Source organism: Leopardus geoffroyi, chromosome D2 (genome assembly GCF_018350155.1).
Source record: "Leopardus geoffroyi isolate Oge1 chromosome D2, O.geoffroyi_Oge1_pat1.0, whole genome shotgun sequence".
Classification (NCBI taxonomy): domain Eukaryota; kingdom Metazoa; phylum Chordata; class Mammalia; order Carnivora; family Felidae; genus Leopardus; species Leopardus geoffroyi.
The window spans coordinates 68,469,420-68,496,010 of record NC_059334.1 but is presented as its reverse complement, the minus strand read 5'-3'; the positions used below and the strand labels follow the sequence as shown (position 1 = coordinate 68,496,010).

Sequence of the window (26,591 nt, the reverse complement as noted above, 5' to 3'; positions counted from 1 at the left end):
CTATCCCACCAGGATTCTCATTCTCAGCAGTGCTGGTGAGGCTGGCATAGAATATATATTGAACCACAGCTAGCAGGAGTGAAATTTTTTTGGAAAGCTGTTTGAAAGATAGATAGATAGATAGATAGATAGATAGATAGATAGATAGACTTAAAAATATCCCTACACTTTGCCCCAAATAATTACAACATGAGCCTGTAACATAACATGGAAAACGTTATAGGCAAAAAGATGTTTACCACAGAAAAACCCAACCACCCAAATATCCAACAGGGGAATGTCTATATACACTTAAGAAAATATTATGCAGCCAGTATATATGTTTGTAAAATAATGTTAAGTAAAAAAGACTTCAAAATTGAACATTTTAGTACAACTAAAACTAGGAAGAAAGAGAAAACTGGTGTATGTGTAGAATAAAGCAGTCGACTTTGCAGAGTGTAACCACACGGGGTTTCTCCTACTTTGCTCCCCGGTCCTAGAAGACGCACGTCTTACGCGTTTGACAAACGAACCGGTCCAGGTTCATGGTACATCCCGGTATGCTGGGAGCACTAGCGCTCCAAAAGAAGCCGCTTTCCCACTCCAGGAGAGACGACCATCTCTCCTGGGGTCGCTGGGGCACCCCCGCCGGGCACCCCCCCCCCCACCCCCCCCAGATCGGGAGCAGTCTCCACGCAGGGGACAGAAGCTGCGGATGGCGCGGCCCCGAGGACTCGGCGCGAGCGAGCTGGCGGCGCGCACACCTCCCCGGGCGCGTTCGCAGGAAGATCGCACGCGCGCCGCGCCCTGGCCGGGGGCGCTTTCTGCCCACGACCCCCAAAGCTCGGCGGGTCTGAGAGAAGGCTGCAGGCAGCCGGCTGCGGTGGTCTCCGTGGAGGGGACGCAGGGTCCGGGCGCAGGTGACACGCGAAGCACGGGGAGCCTCCCCTTGGACTGGCTCGCTGAGATTTTTCAGGCTTCTAGTTTGGTTTTCTTGGCGGTGGTGGTTTTCAAAGTAGGCTCCCCCACCCGAGGTGAGGTTTGAACTCAGGATCCTGGGATCGGGAGCCGCTTGCTCTACGGACTGAGCCAGCCAGGCCCCCCTCTCAGGCTTCTTGTTTGTAAACACACACAAGGATTAAATTATTCGGACTGTTCAACAGAAACAACCAGGATTAAGGAGAGGAAAGCTGATCGATCCATAATGATCCAAGTTCTGCTACCTCTGCCGCCCTCCGCCCCTGGCCGCGGGGTGTCGGGATGAATTCAGCCTCAGTGCTGCCCCTACCGCAGGGTCCCGGGCATCGCTATGGGGCGCAGGGAGGAGGGGTCCCCAAAGTCCCCCAGGTAGAAACCATGTCCGCCTTAAAATCGGGATTCTACAATATCAGTCCTCTAACGCTGGAGGAAGAAGAGCCTCTTATTCAGGCCCTCAAATACCCACGTTTGCCCCCCAGAACTTGAGGCGGGGAGACCTGATTTTAGGCCTGCGGAATTCCTGGGGGCTGCCAGCCTCAGCGCCTCGGGGCCAGCTAACCCTTCCCGACCTTCAGACCCCACCCTAAAGGGATACAGGGCTCTCTGTTTTAAAAACTTAAGGAAGAACTTCGTTTGTAATATGAACAAACCCACCAGATTGGATCTGTGCTGTAAATTAACATTGTAAGACTTACCTTTTCCAAAACAGAGACTTAAAAAGGAGTGTTACTTAGAAGTACTGTTAATAAACGTGTTTAAATATTTTTAACAAATGAAGTCACTACTGCTATTAAATTTTATTTTTTTAATATTTATTTGAGAGAGAGAGAGAGAGCATGCCCGTGGGAAGGGTCACAGAGAGAGGAGAGAGAGAATTCCAAGCAGGCTTAGCACTGTCAGTGCAGATCCCCACATGGGGCTAGAACCCACCCAACCCTGAGATCCTGACCTGAGCCAAAATCAGGGGTCCAATGCTTCACGGACTGAGCCACCCATGCTCCCCTAAATTAATTGTTTCAAATCCTAGAGAGATGTGTTTGTTAAACACACACACAGCAGGAGTGCCTGGGTGGCTCAGCTGGTTGGATGTTGGACCCTTAGTTTCAGCTCAGGTCATGATCCCAGGGTTGTGAGATGGAGCCCCAGGTCGGCTCCCTGATGAGAGTGGCACCTGCTTAAGATTCTCTTTTTCTCCCTCTGCCCCTCCCCTGTGCTCTGCTAAAACTCTCTCTCTCTCTCACAATAAAAAATCAATAAAAATTAAAAATACACAGCATGATACTACACACACACTGTTGTAGGCACTACACAAATATTAACTAAATCATTTCTATGAAGTAGGTACTATGGTTATCCCCATTTCACAGAGAAGGTAACTGAGGCACAGGAAGTTCTTTAGAACTTGCCCAAGGTTTACACAGCTGGTAAGCGGCAAGTGACAAAGCTGGGATTCAAACCGTGGCAAAGGGGTTCTCATATCCTCTCGTGAAACTATTGTTAAGTTTCACAGTGAAACTCATACCCTTATAATTTACTGCTAACTTTGTAAATGGGTACAACTTTCTTGTAAAGCAATATGGTAAATATATCAAGAGTAATAAAAATATTCATGCCCTTTGACCTACTAATCCCATTCCTGGGAAATATTCCAAAGCTGTGTGCATGCAGATATATCCATTACTGTAGTATTGGAAATCATGACTGTCCATCGGTTGGTGAATAATTAGATATATTCTGGTAGATCAGCTCAGTGGAATATCAAGCAGTCACGGACAATTAAATTATGAAATGATGCAGCTGCAAATATATACATATGTGTATATATATATATACGTATATATATATATATACATATACAACGTAATGTTAAAAAAAAAAGAATATAAAGTTGCATGCTTCAAATTATGTGCACATGACCCAACAAAAAAAAAGAACGAAGACAAACTAAGCAAATTATGGAGTCTAACGAAGAGATTACTGATGATTATTCTTTCTTTCAAAATTTCCCTTTAGTCAACTACATTTCAATTTAAAATAAAAAATAAAATAAAGTTACCCATTAGCTTGTTACGGTAGTGCTGTTATAAATCAGACCTGGAGAAAGGGAAGCATGTCAAAGTATTTATGAGAGTAAGCTACACTTTCACAAACCATGAGCATTCAGAAGAAAATGTGCAACAGGGACGGTTCGATTCTATCTAAATATTCACGGAGGGGGCTCCCACCTGGCAGGGAAGGAGCGGGCTCCTGCTGGCAGCTGGAATTAGCACCGCTCTCAGCCGCTGTGTCAGCGAACTCCAGCTGAGAGGAACTCTGAGGATTCCAGGCCTAACCTCAATCCCACAAATCATGGTAACAGGGAAGGAAGCAAAGCCAGAGGCTTTTCACACACAAGCACCGATCTAAAGAAACAGAGTCTAGTCGTGAGAAATTGAGGTTCAGATCTCCTCTCAGAGGCCAATTTAAGACTGTGCCACACATTCTTCACTCCCTCATCTACCCATGCCAGGTACCACCCAGCCAGTGCCTGAGGAAGAGACAAGCGTGATCCTGACCATTTCTTGGATCTACCCGGAAACTCCAAGGCGTGAAACACCTTTGGACCCCCTAAGGGGTCAAGTTGAAGCAAGGAAAAAACAAGACAAAAATGTTCTCTTTAATGGAAACAACCAACCAGGGTGAAACTAAAAGGTTTCAAAGAGATGAATCGTTAGATTCACTAAGGAATAGAGTTGAATGGAGATAAAAACCAAGACAAAAGTACTTGAATAACTAATAAGGGTGAAATTGAATGGTTTCAGAGGGATGGCCTGTTATTTTGAATTCAACAACTCTATCAGGGGTCTGTCCATTCTCCAGCTCCCACACAGGTGCCTCCTCCAGAAGCCAGGAGGAGCTTTCCCCACCCCTACCCTTACCATGTTTTACTAACTGGACATAACCCAAAACTATCAATCTGGCTAGGAGAGCCAATCCCTTAAAATTTACTGTAACTAAGTGAAAGTACAAAGTCTTCAGAATTGAAAACCTAAACCCAAAAGTATTGTAATTTAATCCAAAGTTTTATTGAAAAGATCATTATAGCAAGTAAATGGTTTGTTGAACTGCAGACAAAAACCCATAGGAGATTTTTCAGACAGATGGTGGTGGCCTATAAACACATCACACTTCATTTCGACTGCTCTTAACAGAAAATGCGATATATGGAAGGTGCCTATTGCTTACTTAACGATTCCCAGTCCCCCTAACTACCCTTCTGCCCCTTCACACACACACCCCTTTCCTGTTCTCCCCTCTCACACTTTATCTGGAAACATTTTCATAGTTCTCCAGCCATAAACAACCTCACCATCAGCGGATTAGCAAAAGTAATTGGCATTTTAAATTAATCTTCTGCTTATCCTCAACAATGGCTTTGCTGTCATACCAAAAAAACAGAAGGAAGTTCTTCCTCTGCTTAAAAATGACACCTTAAAAGGGTTCAGGACACCACGAGCTGAATATACATTCATGTAAAAGTGCAAAGAAAAATGACATCAGCAGCAACAAACTGTCAATATTTTTTCACCCAAAATGACTGTCCTAAAAACAAACAAACAAAACAAAACAAGGGCCAAGAGTGATCATGATAAATAGGCTTTCTTAAAAAAGTGTTTTACTCAAAAAGCGTCCACAGGGAAAGGCCCTAGGAAGAAGTTCAAAAAAGAGCCTTTGTCAGTCCCTGCCTTCAAGTGAAACTTTAGGCCAAAGAATCTTAAGAGTTAGGATCAACTCTGCCCCTCTGCCCCCCTCCCTTCACAGTCCTCAAAGGGCAGACATTAAAACGATTTCAAAGCGGGAATTTAAGAGGGTTTCTGAAAGTTTTCCCTAGCACTCCCATCACTCATCGGGAACTCTCTGGACAGGAATGACACTTGCTAAGTTTTTTCCCCTCTCCCTCCCTCCACCTGTTGTCCCAAGTCTCCCTGGTAAGCCAGGGCCATTCGCACTTTCTGCCTGAATGACACAGTCTTCTCTGCAATCCCGTGTCTCCTCTTCCACCCAAGTGGCTGCTCCTAAATTGGAACCCCTGGAAAAAAATACGTACCAGTTAGGGGTTACTTGATATCTACACATCACAGAATGGCCATTAGGTTGGTGGGTTGGTTGGTTTTCTTTTTTTCTCGTATTATGATGATGATGATGATTATTTCAGTATAATGACTAACGCCTCCTTAACCGTCCAGATATAAGTGAAGCTGGGATGGGTGAAGACACACAAACTAAGATAGCAGAGTTATCCCCCTCTGGGCCTCCCACTGTAGGTAGACCCACATTCCAGGCGGGAGGCTTAGCATAAGTAAGTAATTGAGTTAAGGGAGATCTAAAGAAAGACTTCACGTTCACATTCATATGCTAAACTCAGTTAAAAATAGACTCAAGAAGGGCCTGACTTCACTTTTAATTTTAGCCCGGTGATGAACATGCCCTAAAGACAGAAAGTCACCAGGCATTTTCCTGAGTGCAATGATCTTCATATTTTTATAAAAAGGAAATGCAGCATGTTCTATTAATAAAAGTGCTGTAGCCTCAGTTAAATCCAGACAGTTCGTAAATCAGGGCTCCCTCTGGCTGAGCTTCCCTGGGCCAGCAGCTCACTCACACCCAAGCCCCCAGCAAGTGGACAGGTCACACGCAGTGGGGGAAAGTGAGCTGGACACCAGGGATCAAAGACCACAAGGTGTGACTCCTAAATACTTCCCAGGTGACCAAGCAGTTCAACCAAGTGCATTTGCCAGGAACTCTTCAAAGGTTTGCGAAAAGAACCACATTTGCCAGGACTGAGCCCTGTGTGTCACAAGACTTAGATTTAGTGAGGAAAGGGGAGCAGGTTAGGGTTAAGGGGTAAATGGGGTAGAAGGGAAAGAAAATGTGGTGCTTCCTTCAGAAAGGACAAGCAATTTCACCTTTTCCTTCCAATCTCAAAGATGGCAAAGTTGAAGTTGGCCTCCAGCTCTCTGGCTGGACTTTTCTATGGACCCACCTAAGAAGGATCTTCTCCAGCTACCTTTGGCTATCAAGCCACATAACAAACTCAAACATGGCCAGATGGGAAAATTACCACCCTTAGAGCCCTGATCATCCTCACTGAGACTAAATGGTAATTCCAAATGTAAGTAAGGCTGCCCTAGGTCCTGGAGAAAATGCTGGAGAATGTGCTAGGGCTGGAAAAGCAAGACAGGGGTATCCAGACCATAAGACATTCCAAATACACAATCCCCAACGCAGCTTCGGGATTCTCAGGATCCTGGTGAACTAATTATGCTTCTGCTTTCTAATTTCTATGCTTCTAAATTAACATTTAAGAGCTTATGTGATCCTCCCCAAGACTAGATGAGGTAAAGAAACCGAGGCACAGAACAGTAAACTCACAGTTAGTGACAGGACAAGCTACTTAAACCCAGGTCTCTCTAAATACAAAACCCGGGGTGGGGGGATGGACAGGAAAAGCCCAACAAGGTTTAGGTGGGACGTGTGCAATCTTTCTACCCTCTCTTCTTTCACCCAGGGAAGTTCCCTCCTTCCAAGGAAGACTAACTCTGATGTTTTGGTTGTTGCCCCCATTTCCCCATGTTTCTATTATGGCTGCTTGTAAAACCCTATACACTCTCAATCTCAACAATCCCACAATAGTCTAAGCCACAGAGGGACAGAAATTCTACAGAGTCAGATATTAAGACCTTGAGCTTTGGGGCCAGACATATGTGAATTACCATCCTAGCCCTTCCAATCGCTAGCTGTGTGATTTCAAGAGCATACTCCACAGTCCAAAGTTAAACTCAGGAACAGCTGGAATCAGGACTGGCCAACTGACTGAGCTGATGGGCTTTTTTTTTTTTTTTCCCTTTTATTATGGACATGTTCTAACTATACAGAGGTAGAGGAACAGGATAATGAAACCTCCTTTACCTATCACCCAGCTTCAACAATTTTAACTGTTGGTCAATCTTGTTTACTCTCTACCCTACCCATTCTCACCCTCTACACTATTGTTTCAAAGCCAATCCCAGAGTCATTATTTCATCTATAAATACTTGAGTATATAGCTCTGAATACAATAACTTTTTATTCTTAACATAATCACAGTATCATTACCAGAGCCATAAATAAATAAGTAAATAAATAAATAAATAAATAAATCATTCTTTAGTCTCAATATTTCGTATGTTCAAGTGTCCTAAGTAATCTAATCATTTTCTTGTTTTTTTGAGCTAGGATCCAAATAAAGATTATAGATTAAAGATTACAGACTGGATTATAGACTGGATAAGTATTTTTAATCTGTTTTAATCTATAGAGAACCCCTCCTGCTGATATATCCTTGCAATTTACTTGTTGGAAAAAAAAAAAGGGTCTTCAGGCATGAAGGATGTCCCACACTCACAACTGGTTGATTTTTATCTCCATAATACTGTTTTGACATGTTCCTCTGTCCACTGTATTTTTTACAGAAAACTAGTATTCTGTATTCTACAGAATACTACAGAAAACTAGTAGTTAGACCTTGAGCCTGGCACAGATGAATTCAGGTTTCACCTTTGACAGTGCTGTTTATTTCCTGCTGCATTACCTCGGTGGGTACATGATACCTGAAGTCTTTCTCTTTTGTCACATTAAAAATGATCAGTGGGTTTGAATGCATCAACCCAATCCATCCCATATAAAGTTTCCCACCAGCTTCGCCTGATGTTTTAGCAGTAACTTACTAACCATGTTGTCTCAACGCATTATTCACTAGAGGATGCAAAATGATGATGGTCCAATTCTATAATTCCTTCTGTGTTTATTAGATAGTATTCTCCTATAAAAAAGAAATTTTCCTCATCAACAGTTTGGATACCGTAAGGTAATCAATAAGAAAGGTCTGATTCTTTCCCTTTCTTGACCAGTTTTCAGAATGAGTTGGTTCCCCAACCTAGTGAGGACCATTGAATTTTTAACTAGGAATGTGACACATTGTAATATATGTAATGTATATCCATCCACTATACTTACACTCCTTAATGCTCAAACTGTTCCATATTTGGGCACTGGGAGGCCATTTACCTTGGCTCTCGAGTCCTTCAGACAGGACACAAGTGGTCTTTGAAGCTTCTTTGCTTGCTGATACAAGATATTCCAACACATCTTGTACATTTACTGTCCCAGACCTGGAATCAGCCATTTTTTCTGAGGATCAAAGTTCTCTTTAGCGGGAAGTTGTACTTAGAGGCCACAATCTGGATGTCATGGGTGCTTATTGCTACTAAATTGGCCATTATTTCTAGGCATTTCAGTGGACAAAGTTAGGAAATACTTTTTTATTTGTTAAAGAGAAAATATATCAGGAATTCACACTGACATTTCCAATTCAAATTTAGGATTACAGGATTTTTACTTAACATCTTTAATTATGAAACTGTTCTTTTTTTATATACTGGAAACACTGGTTTCTGATGGTTTTAACACAATTACTTACTATATATGTATAAAATATTTTATATAGAATTGTTTCATAATAGTAATACCAATATCATTACTAACAATATTACTGAAAATGGTTTAAGATTTACTTGGAATTTATTTTGAACTTAAGATACATTCCACCAGAGGGGCGCCTGGGTGGCTCAGTCAGTTAAGCGTCCAACTTCAGTTCAGGTCATGATCTCATGGTTTGTAGGTTTGAGCCCCACCTCAGGCTCTGTGGTGACAGCTCAGAGCCTGGAGCCTGCTTTAGATTCTGTGTCTCCCTCTCTCTCGGCCCCTCCTCTGCTCATGCTGTGTGTCCCTCTCTCTCAAAAACAAACATTAAAAAAAAGGTACATTCCACTACAGATGTATAATCAAATTACTGTATTTTAAAGTTATGTGAAATTAATTTTCTGTGTAGGTGTGTGTGTATTTTTTTAATATATTTTTTTCCTATTCTCCCTTTTCTTACACAAACGGGAGCAACTATTTACATTTTCTATACCCTGTTTTTTTTCCCCTTGACATATCCCTGAGATTTCTTTATTTTTTTTAATATTTATTTATTTTTGCGAGAGAGTAAGTGGGGGGCAGAGAGAGAGGGAGACAGAGAATCCAAAGCAGGCTCTGCGTGGTCAGCACAGAGCTCGACATGGGGCTCGAATTCACAAACCACGTGATCATGACCTGAGCTGAAATCAAGGGTCGGATGCTCAACCGACTCAGCCACCCAGGCGTCCCTCTGAGATTTCTTCTAACGGCACACAGAGATAGTTCTCATTGTATGGGAGGACACAGCCAAATGTACTCACTAATCCCCTATTGCCGGATATGTGTTTGTCCTAGTCTTTTGGGCCCCTACTGCAAGGGACTGAGCGAGACCTAGCCCTTCCTGTTCTTCGTCCAGCATCAAGATCCCACCAAAGGCACAGCTTGGGTCTCTGCCAAAGAGAGTCCAATGAGACCAGCCACTGTCAGAGCCAGCCTGTCATACAAGTACTGAGTCACTGATGCTGGGGCCAAGAGGAGCGGCCCAGTTCCGCACCTTCTTTTACTTCCAAGAATGACACAGGACCAGAGGCTATGATATTCCCATATCTTGCACTTTCATTACAGCCTCCTGCACCACCAAACACATACAGCTCACAGCTTAGATGGGCTCAGAGAAGAAACAAATGCCACTGTGTAAGTGTCTAAGTTTGACACTTTTACTAACAGTTCATGCAGTCCTTCAAACAAATATTCAGGGAGCTGCTTCTGGGTGCCAGGCATTGCCCTTACGTTGGGCGGGGGGTGTAAGTCACTGAATGAAACGCTTCTGCTCCTGGAGAGCTTATGTGACACGTGACACAGGCCGGGTGGGAGGAGACACACAGACAGTAAAAACACAGTAAGTGAAGTAAGTTATATCCGCTATTAAGAGAAAACGTGCTACGGTTGAAAACAAAGCAAAGTAAGGGAGATTGGACGGGGAGATGCAGAATGCAATTTTAATAGGGCGGCGGAGCAGAAATCATGGGCGTTAAGTTATGTTCTGGGCAACTCCTTTCTTTTTCCTTTTCCTTTTTTTTTTTTTTAATTAGTCAAAAAAAAAACCCTTCATTTGTTTATTTAGCTTTCGGACTCTGTGATTGTGCCTTCAACACTTTCACAACGATTTTCTGCTCCTCAATAAGGAAAGCACGCTTGATCCTGTCACGGACACACTTAGCGCACATGGAACCACCACGGCCCTACTGACGTGTTTTTTTCATTTCATAAGAACCTTAGGCCTCACGGCACGAACTCCTTGGCCTGGGCACGCACCACATGCGGATTGATGCTGTCCCAACCTCCTTGGAAAGGTAAACAATGCCATTACCAGGGGCTCAGGGCGGCCTCGTTTTGTCTGAGGCTGTATTGTAGGACAGCTTACGACAGTGCATCAAACACTGGACCCTTCTGGAAGCCTCTTGACACCATCCCAGGAAGAGGAAAAAGAAAGCGTTTGTGAGTTCAAAGGCCAAATGGGCAACTCCTTTTTGCAGCTGCCACTGGTCAACTGCCCAATTATCATTGCCACCATTAAACTGTCATTATCACAAATGTCAAGGTAATAATAAAGTATCTTGGTGTCACAGCTGTCTTCAGTTATGTTGTTTTAGCAATTGCTTGAAATAAACATAGTGTTTGCTTAGGACTTAAAAAAGACTAAAAAAAAAAAAAAAAAACATTTTTGTTGTCCAGAAATTTCTGTTGTTGAAAGCTTTGATGCAACAGGATTCAAGGGGTATTCTGAGTGGTCATTTCCACCCTCTCTATTTGGATCGAAGATGAAGAAATCCAGCCTGGAAACTGCCTGTACCTTGAAAGGCACAATCGGGTCCCTGGCTGGAGAGGAAGCCTGGTTCCATTATGATGCACGTGTATTCAGCACTTTATTCTCCTCAAAGCGTGTTCCCGTGTCATCTCACTGATGGTTATAACAAACCCCACATCCTATAACAAGCCCACACCCTGACCCCCTTTAGCAAAGGTGGGACCTAAGAGACTCAGCGCCCTATCTCTGCTCACAGTGAAGGTAGAGCCAGACCACAGCTTGGGTTTCTTATACTTCCTGGGTCTGTTCCCCACCCCCCACCCCCCCTTACACCACCTCTCCAAACATAAAGGCAGGCTGTTTGTGTTCCTCCAGCCTTTTCAGACAGGCAGGCAGAATAACGCATACGTTGGAGAAAACCAAACTTCGCTCCCACATCAATTCGCACCCATGAGGCCCTTCTGAGTGGGTTTTTTCATCACAAAGTCCATTAGATCTATACTTAGGTGGCTGTCAACTTGCTCCTTCTGTCATATTCAACAAACTATGTGCCAGGGACCCTGTCAGATGCTAGGGACACCAAGATGAAAGACACTGGCCCCAACCTAAAGGACTTCGCGGAGTCTTCAGGGGTGGACCAACAAGAGGCAAGCATGGAGTAAACACTACAGTGGGGGGCCACAAGGCCTCACAGGATAGGAGCACCGAGCCCATGTTCTTGTGTGGTGTCGGGGACAGTTCCCTATAAGACATGAGGTCTAAGCAGAATCCATAATCAGGAAAGGAATGTTTGAGTTGAGGAGAAAAGGTAGTGCAGGGAGAGAGAGCAGGAGGCAGCTAGGGCCAGGCGTGGACAGTTAAGTGGGGGCTGTTCCAGAAAGAGCTTCTAAGCAGTCTGAATCTCAGCCTACAGGCAACAAGATGCTACAGCAGGGCTTTGAGCAAACAGACAAGATTAAGGCTGAACTGGTGTGGAGAAGAGAAAGATCTGAGGACAGGCCCAGCTGGAGGCAGGGGCAGAAGCTGGGAGGCCTGAATGAAGGCAGTGGCAGTCAACTTAGAGGCGGGGAAAGATTCACCAGAAAGGGAGAAGGACGTACAAGTTGGAACAGGACAGAAGGCCTGGCTCTGAGCCGGCGGCCTCCGATCGTTGGTTAGGGACCCCTCAACTACTGGTAACTGCCTACCTGTTTCATGAGCTTGCTGGGATTAAATGGGACAAGTGAGGGGGGAAAAGGTGTCCTGTGAGCCCTATAGCACAGCAGGAATAAGGTGCCATTCATTCACTCAACCCCCGCACTGTTACATCTGTAGACACCTCATCACTAGGAGACTCAAAATTACTCACAGGCACGTAAGTTTCCTCTGCTCACTAGAGAACTGAAGTAGATGATCTCTGGGTCCCTTCCAGCTTGAAGTTCTGCAGTTTTGTCATCTTATCCATCTTGTGTCCCAGTTTCCACGGTAATAATTATTTCTCCAATGAAAAATTACTGGACGAAGATTCATCAGTAGAAGAAAAAGAGAAACTAAGCTGATGAGTGACTGACCCTGAAAACTAAGATGAAAAAGTGTGCGTCCTTTTTTTGGTTTGTTTACTTTTTTTTCTTATTTTTCTTAATCTTTATTTATTTTTGAGAGAGAGACAGACAGACAGAGAGACAGAGTGCAAGCGGGGGAGGAACAGAGGGAGGGAGACACAGAATCCGAAGCAGGCTCCAGGCTCCAAGCTGTCAGCACAGAGCCTGACGCGGGACCCAAACCCACGAACCGTGAGATCATGACCTACGCTGATGACGGACACTTAACTGACTGAGCCACTTAGGCGCCCCTAATATGTACTTATTTTTGAGAGAGTACACGTCGGGGAGAGGCAGAAAGAGGTGACAGAGGATCCAAAGAATCCAAAGCAGGCTCCACACTGACAGCAGAGAGCCCGATGCAGGGCTCAAACTCACAGAGTGTGAGATCATAACCTGAGCTGAAGTCGGACACTGAACTGACTAAGCCACCCAGGTGCCCCTAACATGTGTGTTCTTTAAATGCCTTGAAGGGTTGGAGCACCTGGGTGGCTCAGGTTCGTGAGTTCAAGCCCCGCATCAGGCCCTGCGCTGAGCCTGCTTGGGATTCTCCCTTTCTCTCTCTGCCCCTCCCTTGCTCATGCTCTCCCTCTCTCTCAAAATAAATAAAGAAATTTAAATAAATAAATACATAAACATTTTGAAGGGTCATATTTAACACGCTCTGTTCAAAGACCCAATAATAAAAATTCAAAGGTGTTTTCAGCCAAAAGTGATTCTTATCATTTTTATCTTATCTTATTTGATTTTATCTTGTCATCTCCTAATAGATTAAATTATCATTGACCAAATATTTACCCAAGAAAACTAAAAGATGTGTCCACATAAATACTTGTAAAGGGATATTCATACCAGCTTTATTTGTAAAAGCCAAAACCTGGAAACAACCTAAATATACATCAACAGGTGAACGGATAAACAATTTATGATATATCCATAAACTGGAATACCACTTGACAATAAAAAGTTCCAAACTTTTGGTATGTGGAAAAAAAAGTGGGGGGGGGAATGAACTTTAAAATCGTATGCTGAAAAACAAACCCACAGAATGGAAAAAAATATTTGCAAATCACGTATCTGACAAAGGTCTAGTAACCAGAATTTATGAAGGGCCCTCACAATTTCACACAAAAAAGATAAACAATGAAATTTTTAAATGGACAAAGGACTTAACAGACATTTCTCTAAAGGAGATATACAAGTGGTTTTGTTGCACAAGAGAAGATACTCAACATCATTACTCATTAGGGAAATACAAACCCAAATCACAATGAGATACCACTTTATACCCACTAGAATGGCCATAATTTAAAAACAAAAAAACAAAAACAAAAAAAAAGGAAAATAACAAGTGTTGGCAAGGTTGTGGAGAAATAAGAATACTCATTCATTGCTGGTGAGACTATAAAACGGTGCAGCCACTTAGGGAAACAGTTTGGAGGTTCCTCAACAAATTAAACACAGAATCACCGTATGACTCAGCAATTCCAATCCCAGATATATACCCAAAAGAATTAAAAAACGATGTCCAAGCAAAAACCGGTACATAAATGTTCACAGCAGCACTATTCACAATAGTCAAAAGGTAGAAAAAACCAAAAGCCACCAACCGATGTATGGATAAAAAGTTGTCTCTCCATATAATGGAATATTATTCAACAATAAAAAGGAATAAAGTACTAACACAGGCTACAACATGGGTTAACCTTAAAAAACATTATGTTAAGTGAAAGAAAGCCTGATTCAAAAGGCCATATAGAGCATGTTTCCATTTATATAAAACATCCAGAAAAGGCAAATCCATAGAGACAGAAAACAGATTAGTGGTTGTCAGGCCTGAGGGAGGAGGGAATGGAGAATAACTGCTCACTGCACACAGGGTTTCCTTTTGGGATGATGCAAATGGTCTGGAGCTAGACAGTGGTAATGGTTGCACAACCTTGTGAACGTACCAAACACTAGTTAATTACACTTTAAAATAGCGAAAATGGGGGTGCCCGGCTGGATCAGTTGGTAGAGCATATGCCTCTTGATCTCAGGGTTGTGAGTCTTAGCCCCACGCTGAGCACAGAGATTAATTTTAGAAAATTTAAAAAAAAAATTTTATTTAAAAAATTAAAAATGTTTTTTAATTTAAAAAATTTAAAAAATAAATAAATAAATTGGGGTGCCTGGGCGGATCAGTCAGTTAGGCAGCAGGCTCTTGGTTTCGGCTCAGGTCATGATCTCACAGGTTCGTGGGTTCAAACCCTGCGTCAGGCTCTATATCGGCAGTGTGGAGCCTGCTTGGGATTCTCTGTCTCTGACTCTGTCTCTGTCTCTGCCCCTCCCCCCTCTCTCCCTCCCTCCCTCTCTCAATAAATAAATAAACTTTCAAAAATAAATAAATAAATAATAAAAATGAGGGTGCCTGGGTGGCTCAGTCGGTTAAGCGTCTGACTCTCCATTTTGGCTCAGGTCATGATCTCACAGTTCGCGAGTTCAAGCCCCACATCGGGCTCTGCGCTGACAGTGTGGAGTCTGCTTGGGATTCTCTCTCTCTCCACCCCTACCCCATTTGCTCTCTACCAAAATAAATAAATAAACTAAAAACATATAAATAAATTTTAAAAATAAAATAGCTAAAACAGTAAATGCTAGGTGTATTGTGTCACAATTTTAAAAAAATTTTTCCCCAAAAATCATTATGTTGAGTGAAAGAAACCAGGCCAACAACAACAACAAAAACTATGATCCCATTTGTATAAAATTCTAGAAAAAGCAAAAACTCAGGTACCACGATGGAAAAGCAGATGGGTAGGTGCCTGAGAGGGGAGAGGGTTAAGAGAAAGAGCAGAAGATAAATTATAAAAGGCACGGGGGCGCCTGGGTGGTTTAGTCAGTTAAGTGTCCGACTTCAGCTCAGGTGATGATCTCACGATGTATGGGTTCGAGCCCCACGTCAGGCTCTGTCCTGACAGCTCAAAGCCTGGAGCCTGCTTCAGATTCTGTGTCTCCCTCTCTCTGCCCCTCCCCCACTTGTGCTATGTCTCTCCAAAATAAATAAATGTAAAAAAAAAATTTTTTTTTAAGGCATGAAGAAACTCACAGGGATAATAAAAATGTTTACTGCCTTGATTATGTGATGGATGCTTTAATTCAATTATACATCAATTATACATCTGTACTTCAATTATACATCTGTAAAACTGAAAAACAACCCAAAAGGTTTTAAAAATCATCACTTACTAAATAGACTTACTAAATTTTTATTTGAAACACCCTGAGGAACTCATTGTTTAAAGGATCTTTACTGTAAACCCTTTCACAGGTCAAAAGCAAACAATCCTGTCCTGATTTACTGACTCCATTAAAGTCTGGTTTTCACATACAACAGTGTCTTAAAGCGAAAGGACACCTGTAACAAAATCTGCTAAGACCATTCATGAAGTGTGTCTGGAGCAGACTAAGGGAGCTTGGTGTTGCCACGTTTCAAGTCAGGAATTCTTGCTATTAATAGGAGCCTAGGATACTTTAATCATTGCGGAATCCTGGTTTTCTGAATTGGTTTAAAAATGCTGTGGTCGAACTTGGCAGACACTCTCTTTGCAAATCAAACGATCGTATCTGTTATGATTTTAGCACATGCTGAGAGGATTATAAGTGTTTATATACTCTCTGTGAGCATCAAATTCAGGTCTTGCCTAACATGCGTAACAAGCAGAGTAAGGCAGCAAATCAAATGCCAGAGTCAGATTGGCTCATGGAATTTAAATTGGGATATGGATTTCACTTTAAACCAAAAGGCACACTCAAAGCTAGAAGAAGAAAGAAAGGAAAAAAGAAACAGGAAATAATGTTTTTAATTGTAATGTTTAGTTATTCTCAAATTCAATCAACCTACTTTCAGATGTATTTCAGCAATTTTTTCTATAATATTTTCCTTGCCAAGTGATGAGTTTTTTATCAATTATTTTGAGGACAAAGATATTTACATAGAGATGATATGATCACATTAATTTATAAAACATTCTCTCATCCCAGCCTCACATTACTCGTTTTTTCATAAATATTATTTTTTAGCTTTGCTGAGTCCTTGTAAGTTTGTGACATGATTTCTTCATTTTTTTAAATGTTTATTTATTTTTAAGAGAGAGAGAGAGAGAGAGCATGAGTGGGGGAGGGACAGAGAGAGAGAGAGGGAGACACAGGATCCAAAGCAGGCTCCAGGCTCCGAGCTGTCAGCACAGAGCCCAATGTGGGGCTCGAACTCATGAATCGCAAGATCATGACCTAGGCTGAAGTCGGATGCTCAACCAACTGAGCCACCCAGGCGCCCCTGATTTCCTCATTTGTAAAATGAGGAGAATAACAGCACTTACCTCACAGAATTATTGTTGGATTTAATGATTAAATGCATGTAGCATACACAAGGTGCTTAGAGTAGTTGGTGGCACACAGGAAGCATCCAATGAATGTTAGTTGTTACTCACTTTATTATCGTTCCCTTTTATAGATGAGACCACTGAGGCTCAGGGAGAGTGGTGGCAAAGCTGAATCTAGAACACAGAGCAGGCTTGCTCTTGATTCTTTTCGCCACTCCACACCATGTTCCCCACCCATACATATTTTGTGCATGAAAATAAGAGCACCAATCTGGAAGAGGCAAAAATAGCTATGTAATTTAAATCTAAAAAGCATGAACAAACTGGTAGGCACAGACCAGCTCCGGGACTCACCCAATTTAGGCTCCAGGGCAAGTCATGAGTCACTTTTAAAGTCAGCTTCATATAGTGGTTTTGAAAAGGAAAATAAAAGGTTTCTGTAAAGGGCTGACTTAGCTTCAAGAGGATGCCTAAAAACGTCGTGTGAGCTAGCAAAACTTACGTTAGCATCGATTCATGCCATGAGCATGAAGGGGGATTTATATTCTCTCTGTAAGAACATTAAAAAATACTGCAGCCCGTGACAAAATGCCGGCCGTGGAGGTTAAGTGGGAAGTGAATGGCCCCATCGGTGAAGTCAGGATGAGAAAAATCCAGTCTCCCGATAGTATCTAAGGGCCTGTATAACACACACATATTCGCAAGGCCTACTGATTCAAACCATTTACCCAAACTAATCCATTCTAATGTGAATTTATTTATCATTTCAGTCCCACATTTCACTGAAGGGGCTTTTAAAACATGGTGAAATTAAAAGATAAAACCACAAGAGCACCTGGCTGGCTCAGTCAGGAGAGCACGCGACTCTTGATCTTGGGGTCATGAGTTCAAGCCCCACGTTGGACACAGAGCTTACTTAAAAAAATAAAATATATTTAAAATTTTTTTTTAATATTCATTTATTTTTGAGAGACAGAGAGAGACAGCATGAGCGGGAGAGGGCAGAGAGAGAGGGGGAGACCCAGAATAGGAAGCAGGCCCCAGGCTCTGAGCTGTCAACACAGAGCCCGACACGGGGCTCAAACTCACGAGCCGTGAGATCACAAAGAGAAAAAATGTCCTGTTACGATGGAGAGATCTGTCAGTGATGACGTTAACCAACAGATCAAACTTAGTGGAATACACAGCATCCACTGCAGATCCTTGCCAAAATGCTTAACCTGAATTTGGCCATGAGGAAATAATAACATATCCAGATCATGGCTCATTCTACAAGACAACACAGCCTGGTATCTTCGGTCATGAAGAACAGAAAAAGGTGGGTACAGTTGTTAAGTTAAAAGAGACCTCACAGGGGCGCCTGGGTGGCTCAGTAGGTAAAGCATCCAACTTCGACTTCAGCTCAGGTAGTGATCTCACGGTTCTCGAGTTCAAGCCCTGTGTTGGGCTCTGTGCTGACAGCTCGGAGCCTGGAGCCTGCTTCGGATTCTGTGTCTCCCTCTCTCTCTGCCCTTCCCCCATTGTGCTCGCTCGCTCTCTCTCTCTCTCAAAAATAAACGTTAAAAAATAATAATAATAAAATAAAATAAATAAAATAGACATCATAAACAAATGCAGTTGTGAATCTCAGCCAGGGGATTTTACAAAGAGCCATAGGAGACATTTTTCTGAAAATGGGAAAAGCTAAAAACCTAGTCTTAAATTATTTAAGACTAATTTCCTTTGTTATGGTAACAGAACTACAGTTATGCAACTTATATACTTCAAGGACAAAAAACCCCAAAATGTGATGCCTGGCTTGTCTGGCAGAATGAAATAGAGCATGAGATGCTCTGGAGAGGCCAGTCTACCGCCATTTGCAGAAAATCCATGGGGGTGGGGGGTGGGGGGGGTGGATAGGGAGCAGAGAGAAGGTAACATACCTAAGGATGCTTTTCAAGTCCCCTTGGGGGATTGAGCAGACTAGTGCCAGTAGATAAATGGCTGGTTTATGAATGTTCTCCATTTCTCTCTTCTCCATCTCCAGGCACACAACAGGGCAGCCTAGCAGAAAATACAATACACAGGGCGATGAGGGTTCCTGCGCCAACCCGACCACTGCCCTTGCAGCGTGACCTTGAATAATTCACTTGCCTTCTCTGATGCTCACTTGCCTTACCTAGAAAAACAGGACGGCTGGGCTAAAGCAGCTCTCAGAGGCCTTCCAGGTCTGAAGTCTAAGACACAAACGGGCAGTTCAGTCTTAAAAATAGTGCAATACCGATATGAAATGTCTATTCCTAGTTTTGTTTTTAAAAAACAGAAAGTTTTGGGGCGCCTGGGTGGCTCAGTCGGTTGGGCGTCCGACTTCGGCTCAGGTCATGATCTCACAGTCTGTGAGTTCGAGCCCCATATCGGGCTCTCTGCTGACAGCTCAGAGCCGGGAGCCCGCATCAGATTCTGTGTCTCCCTCTCTCTCCGCCCCTCCCCTGCTCATGCTCTCTCTCTGTCTCAAAAATAAACAAAAACATTTAAAAAAAAGAAAACAGAGTTTTATTTTTTCTGATTATAAAATTGATACATACTCACTGAAAAAAAAAAGTAGAAAGTGTTAAAAAAAAAAACCACACACACTAATATTGAATCACCTAGAGTTAGAACTATTGTTAGCATCTTTGTATTTGTTTAATGTTTCTCCAGACTTTCAGGTACCTGCACACACACACTCACATACCTTTTTTTAAAACGTGACATCCCTTGTAACATGCTGTTTGTACTTTTTGTTGTAGTTAACAATACTATATTCCCTATTACATTCCATATGATTTTATATTCCATAGTAATAAACATAAGAGAACACTATTATTGTAATTGCCGAATGGTACATGAGGAGCAAGCAGTGGTTTATTTTCTCAACTGGGAAACATTTAGCAGGTTTCTAATTTTTTGTTCTTCTAGACAATGCTGTAGTAACTCTCCCGTGCTTATCCTCATTATGCATATAATGTAAAGTCTATATATAAAGCAAGATTTAACCACACAACTCATTCCCCTTTTATGCAGAAGGTTAAAAAGTATCTTTTCAAGTGTCAAACAAATCCTCTCCGTAACTGGAGTCTACGGATGACGCTGCTAGTCCTGAGGTCGCAGGGCCCCAAGGAGACCCAGTTCTTGGGAGGCTCTGGAAACATTTCGTCTCTTCAAGGAGGCCACCCGGAAGCCTGAGGCTCTGCTTTTGAACACTCAGGATCTCTTCGCGAAGTGTTTTTCAGGCTGAGGTCTGGGCGGCTCCCTGGGGCCCACGGGGCCGACTGACTGCGCCGCACAGTTCCGGACTCCACGTCCAGCCCAGCCCAGCCCCGCTCCGAGAGACGCGGGCGCAGGTCCTGTTGACGTTTTGTGCCTCTGAAAACAACACGGTCACCAAACACACTCCCACCTGCCCGGGTTGAATACAATCCAACTTAGACAAATGAAAAGTATTGCCTCCTGCATTGAAAACAGCACTCTTTTTGAACACTCAAGTATTCACTTCAACACTCCCAAGTAATTAACATTCCAAAATAATTTTTATTTTTAAAAATTTCTGGTGATCAGAAAACAGTATAAAACGTATGCCTTGTCACTGACATTTCTATCTACTTTTCTGACTTAAAATTATAACACTGATCTAAATACACTTTGCAAATGTTGGAGGAAACATTTGATTTCTTTTTGTAATTATTGTTGTTTCCATGTGTGAGCAATCTCACAAACATGTACCTATGCCCATGGCTAAAATGTAACTTATATGGGATATATTCTGTATCAGATGTATAGGAGAGGGGAGGCATTCTATACTGATGATTACTCATCCATATTCCTGGAGATTCACATAACTTTTTCTTGAAAGGAAAAATTTTTTTCCAGCCTCCAGAGAGGCTAGATTAAGAAGGTTAATTGGCTTGTCCAGGTCACTCGTTCCCAGCCCAGGGTTTTCTTTTCTTCTTGGACCCTCTTGGTCAGAAACCCAATAATTAATTTAGATCAAAGATGTGCATTTTACATTCTCCAACACCAGGCAGATCCTAGATCATTTTAGTCATCAATGAATTCAAAGTAATCTAAATGATTACATCAATGAATTCAAAGTAATCTACAAGAAGTAACTTAATGAAATTAAAACATATTTAAAATACTGTATAGATGACCTTGTCTACTCCTTTAGCATCATGATGCAAGAGGTCAGGTTTAAAGATGGGTGTAATAAGAGCCAAAAACATATTTGGGAGACAATCTATAGACAAGTTGCAAAATCTGAGACGTATTTAAGATGTCCAGACAGCCGTGAGTGGCGGTTTCCAGGCTTGGGCCAGAGCGGGAAGTGGCCACTGAAAACTGATGGGTCATTACTGTGATCGAGAGAAAGCAGGTGCATAGAAAGGGCAGCAGCAAATGGCCCTGGTGCATCCTTAAAGCAAATACCCACATTAAAGAAGGGAAAGTGGCGTGAAAACTATCTTCATGGGATGACAACCACCCCTGAACACATGCATGACCCCCAGCCTTTTGTCTCTGAACACATGGAAAGATTTATTCACCAAACTAAACTGCAAGTTATTAGCACATCCTCATGCAAGCTGTTTAACCGTGCCTTTTGCTCATAAAGTACATTCACATCAATATGTACCATCTCCCTGACAGATGTGCTGTCGTCGAGTTGGAAAAGTTGCCTTGTAAACCATCAGGGGACTTATTTATAAAATCCAGCAGGAACTGTAGGAAAGAGGAAGATCATTTAATTTCACTGTAACTTCTGCTACTGCAAAGACTTTATCCTGTTAGGTGGATATATGTGTCATATGCAAATACATAAACAAAATACTGGGGGTGAGGGGATGACTTCCCTTCCACCTCCTCCTCAAACAGCTGCCAGTGAGGACTTGTACCTAACGAAACTTGCTATCTATAAATGTTGGAAGACTGAAACCTTAGTTGGGTGCAATTTAAAGTGAACAGCCACTGAGCCAGGCAAATTATCAGCCTACCACCAACACCCTGTTGGTGGTGCTGGGAACCAAATTCACATTCCTAATTCAAAAATGTGCCTTTTTAATTAAAGTCAGGATTTCCCAGTCTTCTCACTGGTGGGAACAAGCAATATTAGGCTTCCAGTATATCACACATATCAGCAGGATTCGGCCAGGTCCAGTAACCAGAAAGGGAACTGCCATGTGCTTCTTTCTACAAACCACTAATTACCATCTTCGCCCTGATTCTGGACTACGGATCACTTTACTTCCTGCAAAACTTTTCAGTGCACTATTCTAAACACAGCTACCAGTCACTCGCACCAGCTGTGGACCCACAGCAACTTTCCCTGTTCAAATATGCAAGATCATATCAGTCAGACCATCCTAAACAAGATAATTACTGTGGCAGAAAATAAAAATCAGATTAAGTGGGATTTTCTGACATAGGAGACCCTTTCAAGCTTTTGTCTGGCAGGGGGACCACGGTGGAGGAAGGGAGGGGGGTGCCCTGCGTCCCAATTTCTCTCTGGAGTTTTAACTCCACTATCTCAACCTTCTTCCATTCTCGCTTCCCGTGTTTGGTTCAGTCCATTTTACTCCTATCCCTTGGTTAGACCCCAGTTCCTAGCATTTTTTAGATTCTTGTTTATCAGTGCTGTGAATTGAGCCGCATCTGTTTGTTTACTTAAGGATTAGCTGTTAGGGGCAGGGAAGAAATATTAGTTTAACTGGAGTCAAGGAACCTGCAGCCACAAGACAAATAAATCAGAGAAAGACAGAGAAGCTGGAAAATGGGGGATCATTTCACTGTGAGTCAGTCCTGGTGGGGTTTTTTCCCCCCGGTGACTATAAGGACAGGCAAAGAGATCTTAACCGATCAGATCTTAACACATTCCAACCAACAGATTTGGGTTTTTAAAATTATTAATTTGATCAACTGCTAAGAAGGTAGCAAGAGAACAAGTGGATAGAAGAATAAAATGCGGGATCATTTTTTTCTCCCGCCCCCCCCCCCAGAGCACTGACATTAGAACAGCTCTATGTACACCATATGCATAGTCACTTACCATGACTAATGGGAATAATGTACTACATTTCATAATACTGATCTCTTTGGCAATTTGAAAAAACAACAACTCATAACTGGATGGCTATACTTACTATCTAAAACTACAGATCACAATAAACCCTAAATAAAAAAAAATTTACGAAAAAAAAAAAACCTTTCTAGAGATGCAAAGAAACTTTTTAGAATGCTAAGAACCCACCCTCTCTCCTTCCCTGTTTTGGGTAAACACTTAATCCTCTCGGATATTTTCTGCTGAACGACGTGCAGCGTAAGACTGTGTTCAAAATTTTCAAAATTCCTTGTACAAATGTATCCTTGTTTTCCCTAAAAATGGACTCAAACTGATGTTAGAAACTGGCGCAGATGTTAGAAATTCCATCCTCCTTCCAGAAAAGGACCAAGTGTGAGTGTGAGGTAATGTCCGTTTTTGGCAAATTCTTATTTCCTCCCCGATCCTGGATGGAACTGTCAACATGCCCATCAAAGTGACTGGACATCACACACAACTTTCCTGCACACTGCTCCCTAAGAGTAACCTGGAGATCCTTCCAAATGCAGAATGTCTGTAAAATGACCTGCAAACAGAATAACTACTTATAACATTTTCTGTACTGAATCTGGGGAGCCTTTCCTCTGAAACCAGTCGGCCAGTGTCCTAATGCTATGCAGAAGACGACACAAACTTTAGAAATCAAAGCTGGATTTATACATGTAGGGAACACTAGCTATCAAATGCTAAACCAAAACCTTTTCTATTTTTATAATTGACTTTTAGTCACTGCTTATCAAAGTAATCTGGAAAGGAAATAAAATAACTCATCTATACTCAGATGTACAAACTAATGTCACGCATTAAACAGTAAGTAATATTTTGCCGCCAGTCAGATTATTTAGGAAAATCATGTACGTGTTCGCCTCACAGAAGAGTGTGTGCTTCTTTGGTTAATTTTCGCCATGATTAGTGACACTGTATAGTTGCATCTGACAACGGACTTCAATATTTCACACAGAATTTACTGACTCTGTTTGCATTGGGAAGAAAGTTTTAAAACTTACAACCTGAACTTTAGCTTCTGTTGTTCATCCAGGTTAGTAAATAACTAGCTGTAAATCAAGAATTAGGTTTGATTTGAAAGCACAAAATTAAAACATAAAATACTTTTGGAAATAAAATGCAGTGAATGCTTAAGGAGATAAGTCCTTGTAAAACACTCACCAGCGCACAGCAATGTTGTCTTCTCCTAATATGGAGAATACACATATTTTAGGTCATCAAATTATTCTGACTTTCTGAACTCATCCCAAATCTTAAGTTGTAATTTATATTTTTTATTGCCCAAATGGTTTACCTAATGCTTCTTTACATTTTACGCAACAATATCTCCACATTGGCCAGCTTAGAGAAGGCAAGTTTAAAACAAAGATCTTACAAGATACTAGTTGTATGTCTAAACATGGCTGATGATCTTTACAGGTGATGCTAATATGGGCCAGGAGTCAGGGGTCAATCTGAGCAGAAAGGTCGGGGGCAATTCTTGACCGAAGCTAAGAATGCAGTAATAAGAAAACTAAATACACCTGACTGGAACAAAAGCACTCTACAGAAATGAACTTTCGTTGCAATCTTCCTGAGTACCGAGACCGGCTATCATAAAACAAGTATCAAAATCAGTCTCATTATTCAACATCACACCTCATGTGTTTAGCTACTTACAGAATAAAGCAGTTCTCTTAAGACCAAATATGACACACATGAAGAGGAACAGGCTTTTATTATGATCATGGCTATTATTTCATCAAAGTCCTTGACTTTATCCAAAATGCGAGCTGATATAAATGAAAATCACTAAACACAGACATTAAGAAGTGAAAAAAATTCTTGTAATCCTCACACGCTATGCACATGAATAACATTGATCATCTGCATCATTATGAGAGAGTTCAAAGCTTCTCCTCTTTCGAATTACATAATGACCCCACTAAAATACCTAGAATAAACAAAGGTTCTCGAATAAGATGTATTTAATAGGCCATCCACCAGAGAAGAATCTTATCCTGTGAGCTCTAGCTCACAAAATTTTCAGTCAAGATGTGGGCAATCGATTCTGCGGCCGAGGGCAATCTCCCCACTGCGTTTTCTTAAAGATGGCTGAGGCAACCGGCACCTCATAACTACATAAAAATGGATGCTCAGATTAAATTATGCAAACGTAGTTTCAAAATAACCTGCTCAAGTTTCAGCGCATTAAAGATGGACCCGTAAAGCATTTGCCATGTTATGCCTGGTTCCAGCGCAATTTCAGTGGGTTCTGAGGGGAGCAAACCTCAGATCATCCTTATTGAGAAAGTTTTGGAAACATAAGCGCACAAACATCCATTCCCAGGGGCATAATCACCACCTTGAACGTGGCCCCTGAACACTGATCTGTCACCGATGCAAAACAAGGCAGGGCCATTAGGCTCTTCTTGAAGTTCCCATCCTGGACTGTTAGCAGAAGGGGTCACCTTTGAAAAGTTCTTATCTCCTCAAGTAACATATTTCAGAGACAGAACTTTCAAAATGGGGAGAACAGGGTAAATGAGACACCGATCAACAAAGATATTTCCATGAACATAAAATTCCTCGTTTTTTCCTATTTAAATGATTGGAAAACGCATTTACCAATTTACAATACCACAGCAAACTCAATAAATTTAATGTGTAGCCTAATCTCAAGCCACAAGACATTTCTGGTAAGAAGCACATCAGATGTTTTCCAATTAATAACTGGCCAATTAGTTTGTTTGTTTGTTTTTAGTAAAGAAGCTTTAGTTTTAAACATCTTTTTCTCTGTTGGTTTATATTTATATTAAGAACTAAAGATAAATTTTAAATAATGGCGTACTTAAACTGTCCATCATATTTAGTTAAATCTTAGCTGAAATAATTTTGCAGAATAGGAACAAAAATAGTGTAAATCATTTTCATGTTCAAATTGTTAGCATCTTGTTAGTCGTTGAAAGTCAGGTAAAATCGAATGAAAGCAAAAAGTTGTCACGAATGGAACTTTAGTATTCCACCAGTCAGAAGAGGGGAACCATTTTGTTCTGAAATACGATACCAGTGTTTTTTGATGTCAAACTTGAATTTTCACTATTCTTTCTAAAGTCAATCTTTCGAACAACGTTTAAAACGCCATTTACTTCCATTTACGCCCCATCGCTGGTTTTTTTCTCTTACTGCATTTTCATACGTTTGTGTAACTCAAAGCATCAATACAGAAGCCCTGCAAACACCCCGCTCTGTTCCCCACGGTGCCCTTTGCTGTACTGGGAGCCTTTCTCCCGAATCGTCAGTTTCACCCACCCGCTCATCATTCAGACTCCTCTATACTCTTGAAACTGGTTTTGACTTCAGGACAAGCTGAGGGAAGCCTTCAGGAGAATAAAGATCCTTCAAACAAACCAATATTCTAGGCCTTAAACTATCAAAAAGATCTCGAAAGAACTAATAAAAGATCCGCGTTTTACTGTTACGCCCCCAAAAACTGGGCGGAAAAAGACCTTCTCTGAGCGCGGGGGCCACCCCAACCTGCTCCCCGGTTGGGAGGGCCGGCTCCTAAGATTCGCAAGATGGTAACATTCATGCAAAACGGTGGCCGTGGCGTGGCTAAGAGCTCTTGGCGAGGGCCTTCTTGAAAAGCGTGAACACTTCTTTCGGGGCAAAGCAAACGTGTTGTTTACAAACCCTCACCATCCTTTCCACCCAGTGCCACCCGCGGACTACGCCAGGGACACCATGAAGGGCGGCTGCTTGGTGGCGGCATTTTCCTTACACACCCTCACGGGCGCACACACACT

The 26,591-nt window shown here is 42.0% G+C and overlaps 1 protein-coding gene and 1 pseudogene across 4 annotated transcripts in view; both read right to left on the bottom strand.

Annotated features, from left to right (window-relative positions):
• The window catches only part of RBM20 (RNA binding motif protein 20), a 196,894-nt gene that overhangs the window by 169,641 nt on the left and 662 nt on the right, over window positions 1–26,591 (bottom strand). Inside the window, exon 1 of one of the 4 annotated variants that reach the window (XM_045438879.1) lies at window positions 5,048–7,159. The exons of the other annotated variants lie outside the window; for them this stretch is intronic. Coding sequence (XP_045294835.1) covers window positions 5,048–5,076 — 29 coding nt within the window. The 5' untranslated portion in view covers window positions 5,077–7,159. Of the gene's footprint in view, window positions 1–5,047; window positions 7,160–26,591 lie in introns of those variants that run through there. 4 annotated transcript variants of the gene reach the window in all.
• LOC123577563 lies at window positions 9,991–26,557 on the bottom strand (annotated as a pseudogene).